Source organism: Sinocyclocheilus grahami, unplaced genomic scaffold, assembly GCF_001515645.1.
Source record: "Sinocyclocheilus grahami isolate Dianchi unplaced genomic scaffold, SAMN03320097.WGS_v1.1 scaffold160.1, whole genome shotgun sequence".
NCBI lineage: Eukaryota > Metazoa > Chordata > Actinopteri > Cypriniformes > Cyprinidae > Sinocyclocheilus > Sinocyclocheilus grahami.
The window spans coordinates 2,159,191-2,167,609 of record NW_015505339.1 but is presented as its reverse complement, the minus strand read 5'-3'; the positions used below and the strand labels follow the sequence as shown (position 1 = coordinate 2,167,609).

Here is an 8,419-nt window from a genome sequence, read left to right as displayed (position 1 = left end):
GTTAGAAGACAGAATCGCGATTCATATATGAATAGATTTTTATGTACATCTTTAGTTTTTTCTTCCTCTTCTCTAAAGAAACGCAACATGGCTCTGCCCCCTTTGCTGCCTTTTCCCGAGGGCAGGGTTTATCTGGGTTTGTTACGTCACGAACCCGGGAACTAATTTGTTGTAGTCCCTACCAGCCGTTTTTGTAGGCATTAAACTGCCAGAATTTTAAAAGACATAGCTTTTATATCTCCGTTTGCATTGAACTTTCAGCATTAACTTTGCAGATATTGTTTATGCTTAAACAGCATCATTACACACTAACTAATGTTAAAAAAGTGAAATCGCAATCAACCACCCCATTAAAGTTCTGCGTAATTAAGGGCGTGGCCACTTGAGTGGCAGGTGGATTGCCACTGCTGTCACCACTGTCGAGCTAGGTGAGTGTGGTTTCATCAACCAGCTCCACCCACATCCCGCTTCTTTGCCCATTTTCGATTATCCGGGAGTGACACGCTGCCAAGATGGCGATGGCCGGCTCCGCCAACTTTGAGCTTCAAAAACGCTCTTCAGAAACCTACGGGTAACGTCACGGACACTACGTCCATGTTTTTATACAGTCTATGGTAATAAGCAGAGTGTACACATGTTGTGGCCCGCCTATAGGCGCATATTACTAGCGCGCTCTTTAAATAACACACACAAAAAAAATACTGCGCCATTGACCAACTAAAACCTGGTCTAAAGTCAGTCACTGACAGGGTAGCGAAGCAAAAGTGCAGTATTATCATTAGAAATGTACTGGAGTTAAGGTAAATGTACCCAGCTTTAAATCTACTCTTAAAAGTAAAATTTGTTTTAAGATTTACTCAAGTAAACACAGTAAATGTACTTCATTACTACCCACCTCTGGTATTTTTGTTGTGTTTTCCAGTGCAATAATAAAAAAACAAACTGTTAAACCAACATACATTTACTTGAGATGCAAAAATAACTTAAGATATTAAGTCTGGTTTGTGACAAAATTATCAAAAGGAAGTGAGTTTTTCTTAAAACAAGGCACAATATATGCCAATAGGCCCATACATATAAACTTGATTCATAGTGTTTATTTTTCTTATCCCATTGGCAGATTTTTTTTTCTGTTTTCAGTATGTACACACTTCATTTTTCACATTGAATCTCATGTCAAGTAAATGTACCTTAGTTTAAGAATGTGCTGTGCTGGAAAACAAGACAGAATACTGAGGAAAAGTAGCACTTTCTGCAGTGACCATATGATTTATGAACTATAATCCAGAAGTCATACAACAGATCTGAGTGAGAAACTAAAATTAAACTCAAGAGCTGTAGTAGAAGGGAAGTTAACTCACAAAAAGCTATTTTATGGTTCAAGAACACTTGAAATATAGTGCAAAAGTTGTACAGGCCCATTTTTGTGTTGCTTTTTCGACATATTTTTTGTGTTTAACCCTCATCCGTCCCTCCCGAACCTATAACAAAAGTGTCCCTCACGGGTCAAAATGACCCGAAGGCCAAAAATGACACTAATTTTATTTTTGGTCCAGAAAGCTTATATTGGTCCATTTTTTTCTAATTTTTTTATGTAGGTTTTTTTTTTTATTAATTTTTGGTGATTTTTTTTTTATTCATTAAATTCTGGATATTTTTATGAAAATGAGCATATTTTTATACATTTTTTCACCAAAAAAAAACAAAGAAAGACAAAATTTCTGCATATTTATACTTTAAAAAGGGGTCATATGATGTGATTTCAATTTTTCCTTTCTCTTTGAAGTGTTACAAGCTCTTGGTGCATAAAGAAGATCTGTAAAGTTACAAAGACTAAAGTCTCAAATCCAAAGAGATATTCTTTATAAGAGTGTCTCTGATGCCATCTGGTGGGGAAAAATTACATAAAATTGCATTTTATGATTTCAGCCACTAGAGGGGCCTATTGAATCCTATGGAGATTCTGAAATGAGCCAAACAAGTGAAATCCTTAAAACTACACCAACTTGAGGCTTCATTAAGCTTTCAGATATATCTCAAAACATTAAAAAAACTATATTTTGTAAAAAAAAAACTAAAATGAAATTGATACTGATTTTTGATCCAAACACATGCATAGTCAATACAGATTCATAAATATGTAATAAATATAAAAGATAAATTTATAAATATGATATAAACTCATTGGTCTCCACCCCATGCAATTTGCCGGGACCAACGTGCAGTGTGAAAGGGGCTCGAGTGTCTCTAATGCCATCTGGTGGGGAAAAATGACATAAAATTGCATTTTATGATTACAGCCACTAGAGGGGCCTATAGAATGGAGATTCTTAAATAATAATGAATAATTAATTTAATAATACGAATTTATGCATTTAGCAGACGCTTAAAAGCGACTTACAGTGCATTCAGGCGGCAAGTTTTTTTTACCAGCATTTGTGTTCCCTGGGAATCGAACCCACAACTTTTTGCGCTGCTAACACAATGCTCTACCACCGAACCACAGGAACATGCATAATATGTAATAATAGGAACATAAATGAGCCAAACAAGTGAAATCTTTAAAAATACACCAACTTGAGGCTTCATTAAGCTTTCAGATATATCTCAAAACATTAAAAAAAACTATATTTTGTAAAAAAAAAATTTTGTAAAATGAAATTGATACTGAATTTTGATCCAAACACATGCATAGTCAATACAGATTCATAAATATGTAATAAATATAAAAGATAAATGTATAAATATGATATAAACTCATTGGTCTCCACCCCATTACTCAAATTTAACTGTTAAGTCAAAAAAAATTTTTAAATGACCAGCAGAAACATCATAAATGCTATAATGTGTTTCAATGGGAGTGTGTGTGCCTTGTGTGTGTGTGTGTGTGTGTGTGTGTGTGTGTGTGTGTGTGTGTGTGTGTGTGTGGGTGTGTGGAGAGGATCCACACTGGAGAGAAACCGTACACATGTGATCAGTGCGGGAAGAGCTTCACAATAAAAGGAAACCTTACAGAGCATATGAGAGTGCATACTGGAGAGAAGCCGTTCTCTTGTGATCAATGTGGGAAGAGTTTCACACAATCATCAACCCTTAAGGATCACATGAACATCCACATTATAGAGAAGCTGTACGCATGTGATCAATGCAGCAAAACATTTTTGAGAGCTTCAGTCCTGAATAAACACCTGAGAGTTCATACAAAGGAGAGGCCACATTCATGTTCTTTGTTTGGAAAGAGTTGTTCACATCTAGAACATCAGAAAATACATACTGGTGTGAGAGAGTACATGTGCTTTGAGTGTGAAAATACTTTTACTTCAGCAAAGTGTTTAAGTAAAAAATAAATTAAAAATGACAGTCATTTCCCAGCAGATATATCATAAATGCTATAATGTGTTTCAATGGGAGAGTGTGTGCCGTGTGTGGGTATGTGAGTTTTTTTGTGCATTGGGGACATTCTGCAGTCTCAGCCCTTTGTTTGGGTATGCAACTTTTCTGGATTGTGTAAGATTTTATATAGTAAAAAAAATCGAATAAATAAAAAAAATGCTGTTTTTTTCCATTCCATTCATTCTTAGGGCCGGGTCAAAATGACCCGCGAGGGACACTTTTGTTACTTTTTTTATTACACCTTATTTTATTACACATAGAATCCTCGTATAGACTACATTTTTTTTGTGTGTGCTCCATGATCAAGTGTGACAAAATTAAATAAAAAAAATCAGCAGTTTTTTAGTAAATTCCATGCTGCTCGATTTTTTTAAATCTTTAAAAATGTTTGGGTCAAAATGACCCAAGGGACGGATGAGGGTTTTAATCGAGACAAAATTTTTGTTCCTTTAAATCTTTGACAAAGATCATGTACAGTAAGTTCAAATTCAAATGCAATACAATGCAAATTCAACAAAGACATTTACAGGACTCACCAACAGTATTGCTGACGTTCTCACCCTTCCCATTGTGCTCCATTGTGACCTGCTGCACAGCCCCAGATTGGGGCGTCAGCCCCGTACTCTGACCTTTGACCTCTCTGTCATCACTGCCGAGAGGTATCTCTATCTCCAAGGTGTGGGATTGGGAATTGGACGAAATTTGATGATCACCTGCAGTTTGACTCAAGAGTTGATGATCTTCCTACAGGGACCATGAAACAAAATTGAAGGGGACTTATCATTTTAAAGGAATAGTTCACCCAAAAAAATTTACATTTGCATACTCTCCCTCAGGCTACGGAAGTTCTAAGCGGCCATGCATAATTTTTTTTTTCCTTCTTGTTTTCTCGTTATAACGACTTATTTTCTCGTTATATCGACATAACGAGAGTTGTTTTCTCGTTATAACGACTTATTTTCTCGTTATATCGACATAACGAGAGTTGTTTTCTCGTTATAACGACTTTGCGACTGCAGTGCATCAATTAATGTTTTGTGAAGTGAAAGGCTGCATGTTTGTAAGAAACAAATCAATCAATCAAGTGCTCTTTCTATATTATTGCTTTCTACAGTGAAAAAATCTGAATCAGGTGAGAAATATGCAGAGATCAAGCACCGTTTACAAGCAAAAACAGTTCTAAACAAATATGTCAATGGATTTCGGTGTGAGAAGGCGGCAAGGGATGGACTTTTTTACTTTTTCACTCATTATTATCGATTATGTAAAAAATTTTTGGCCAGAAGTGACAGTTTGAAGTTAAAACATCTTATTGATACATTTGTTTATTACAAACACACAGCTTTTGTCTTTACAAGAACTGACGTTGTGTGGATTATTGTGATGTTTTTATCAGCTGTTTGGACTCTCATTCTGACGGCACCCATTCACTGCAGAGGATCTATTGGTGCGCAAGTGATGTAATGCTACATTTCTCCAAATCTGTTCCCATCAAGAAACAAACTCCTCTACCTCTTATGGCCTGAGGGAGAGTAAATGTTTAGCAAATTTTCAATTTTATGTGAAGAATTGCTTTAACACTTTAGACATATTAACTAAATCAAGTTAATTTAATTTATTGTGACATGCAGTCACAAAAGTACTTACATGTCCTCTGTTTATTAAACCTAAAATGAAAACAAGAAATAAGTCAAAGCTGGCATATGTCAGACAGTGTGAGCAGCTCACGTAGGTGCAACAGCGACTGTGTGAACTGTATGTTGCGTGCCTAGGCGTTCTGTGGTTTCTCAGGTTGTGTTAAATGCATGTCATTCTGAAACACTGTGAATGTTTATGTTGAGTCTGACCTTATGGGAATTAAAACACGTGAGACAATGCAATGCGCTTTACTGTAAGAAGCAATCTGGGTGGATTCCAGGCCACTTATAGCCGCTACACTGCACTTTAGACATGAAAATACAGTACTGCGTTTCAAAAGGAGTTTCTTGGTTTTAGACAATTACTGCTGACAAACACAGTATCATTGCAGATTTGTGTTATTTGTGTTCATTTGTAGCCTATTGTATGATGAAGCATTCAAAAGATCCATTGCATATTAGACTTTATATCATACCATGCCATTTTAAAAAGGTTTTCTTTGCCCCGTTTTTCATCAGCATACAGAATCCAGCCATGAACAAGATTATCAACATTAAGATTAATAGCAGCAGCCAATGGGACTGGCTTTCCTCGGACGTGTCTATGAGTGGTGCAGTGACCCCTGGTGATGACAAAAAGAAACTCAATGTCATTTTTACTCAATGTGCTTCCTCAGTTTTCTAACAGTTATTGCAACAGAATGTAATTACTTTTTTTTTTTTTCCCCTGTTGGATTTTGATATTATTTAACAATTTTTTGCCTACAAATTATTGCTCATTACTATAAAGATTTTCACATTTGTTTTTTAAATTATTATGTAAATCAGCATAAATTAAAAACAACATACTACCAAAATACAAAAAATACTATTATTTATTTATTTTTTGGATTAAGGTATTTGTAATATTTCTACAATAGGCTTAATTTTATTTATGCAAAATGTATGTCCTTTTATCAGTTTTATTTTAGTATCAATGAGATACTATTAAGAGTCTTTATTAATAATTTAAATAATTTATGTAATTTGTATATTTTCTGTTTTCATTTAAATTGAGTAATTTTGTCGTGTTTTGTCTTTTTTTTTTTTAAATGCCTCTATAGTTTTTATTCATTTTTATTTCAGTTTCAGTTTTAATTATTTTGGAACATCAAGTTAAACTAAATTAAAATGAGAAATGTTGCCTTGACAACTTGCTGAAATATACAGTGCTGTGAAAAAGTTTTTGCACCTTCCTGTTTTTTTTATTTTTTGCATATTTGTCACACTTAAAAATTCAGGTCATCAAACTCATTTTAATATTACACAAAGATAATGCAAGTAAATACAAAATGCATGATTTCATTTATTAAAGGAAAAAAGCTGTCCAAACTTGCTAACAGACGTATACAGCGTATGCGTCACGCGGATACGCTGTTTCCGTTCAGATCAAATCACAACAACGTAGGAAACAAATCCGGCGTGACGCAGCTGACACAGAACAGCATACGCTGTTTAAAAAAAGTATTCTCGTAGCTTCGTATAATTGCGGTTGAGCCACTGAAGTCACGTGGATTATTTTACAGATGTCCTTGCTACGTCTCTGGACTTGGGAACATTTCTGTTGCATTGCTGTCTATGCAGGGTCAGACAGCTCTCAGATTCCATCAAAAATATCTTAATTTGTGTTCCGAAGATGAACGAATGTTTGAAACGACATGAGGATGAGTAATTAATGACAGAATTTTCATTTTTGGGTCAACTATCCCGTTAAAGAGCAGCACATCATGCTGCGATCTAAAGAAATTCAAGAACAGATGAGAAACAAAATAGTTGACATGTATCAGTCTGGAAAGGGTTATAAAGCCATTTCTAAGGCTTTGGGACTCCAGCGAACCACGGTCAGAGCCATTATCCACAAATGGAGAAAACTTGGAACTAGGGCTGCACGATAAATCGAAATGGAATCGAGATCACGATTCGACAGAAGCTGCGATTGTCATGCGTATCTTTCAGTGAAGCACGGTTCTGTGATCAGCAGTAAATCTCCATCCTTTAGACATGAAAATACAGTACTGTGTTTCAAAAGGAGTTTCTTGGTTTTAGACAATTACTGCTGACAAACACAGTATCATTGCAGATTTGTGTTATTTGTGTTCATTTGTAGCCTATTGTATGCTGAAGCATTCAAAAGATCCATTGCATATTAGACTTTATATCATACCATGCCATTTTAAAAAGGTTTTCTTTGCCCCGTTTTTCATCAGCATACAGAATCCAGCCATGAACAAGATTATCAACATTAAGATTAATAGCAGCAGCCAATGGGACTGGCTTTCCTCGGACGTGTCTATGAGTGGTGCAGTGACCCCTGGTGATGACAAAAAGAAACTCAATGTCATTTTTACTCAATGTGCTTCCTCAGTTTTCTAACAGTTATTGCAACTGAATGTAATTACTTTTTTTTTTCCCCCTGTTGGATTTTGATATTATTTAACCATTTTTTGCCTACAAATTATTGCTCATTGCTATAAAGATTTTCACATTTGTTTTTTAAATTATTATGTAAATCAGCATAAATTAAAAACAACATACTACCAAAATACAAAAAATACTATTATTTATTTATTTTTTGGATTAAGGTATTTGTAATATTTCTACAATAGGCTTAATTTTATTTATGCAAAATGTATGTCCTTTTATCAGTTTTATTTTAGTATCAATGAGATACTATTAAGAGTCTTTATTAATAATTTAAATAATTTATGTAATTTGTATATTTTCTGTTTTCATTTAAATTGAGTAATTTTGTCGTGTTTTGTCTTTTTTTTTTTTAAATGCCTCTATAGTTTTTATTCATTTTTATTTCAGTTTCAGTTTTAATTATTTTGGAACATCAAGTTAAACTAAATTAAAATGAGAAATGTTGCCTTGACAACTTGCTGAAATATACAGTGCTGTGAAAAAGTTTTTGCACCTTCCTGTTTTTTTTATTTTTTGCATATTTGTCACACTTAAAAATTCAGGTCATCAAACTCATTTTAATATTACACAAAGATAATGCAAGTAAATACAAAATGCATGATTTCATTTATTAAAGGAAAAAAGCTGTCCAAACTTGCTAACAGACGTATACAGCGTATGCGTCACGCGGATACGCTGTTTCCGTTCAGATCAAATCACAACAACGTAGGAAACAAATCCGGCGTGACGCAGCTGACACAGAACAGCATACGCTGTTTAAAAAAAGTATTCTCGTAGCTTCGTATAATTGCGGTTGAGCCACTGAAGTCACGTGGATTATTTTACAGATGTCCTTGCTACGTCTCTGGACTTGGGAACATTTCTGTTGCATTGCTGTCTATGCAGGGTCAGACAGCTCTCAGATTCCATCAAAAATATCTTAATTT

General features: G+C 34.7%; 1 protein-coding gene across 1 annotated transcript in view; it reads right to left on the bottom strand.

The window, feature by feature from the left end:
* LOC107592861 (uncharacterized) overlaps nt 1-8,419 on the bottom strand; it is an 18,813-nt gene that overhangs the window by 7,739 nt on the left and 2,655 nt on the right. The window contains exons 2-4 of the mRNA XM_016282432.1: nt 7,234-7,380; nt 5,041-5,060; nt 3,930-4,137 (exon numbers count right to left, since the gene is read on the bottom strand). Coding sequence (XP_016137918.1) covers nt 3,930-4,137; nt 5,041-5,060; nt 7,234-7,380 — 375 coding nt within the window. The remainder of the gene's footprint in view (nt 1-3,929; nt 4,138-5,040; nt 5,061-7,233; nt 7,381-8,419) is intronic.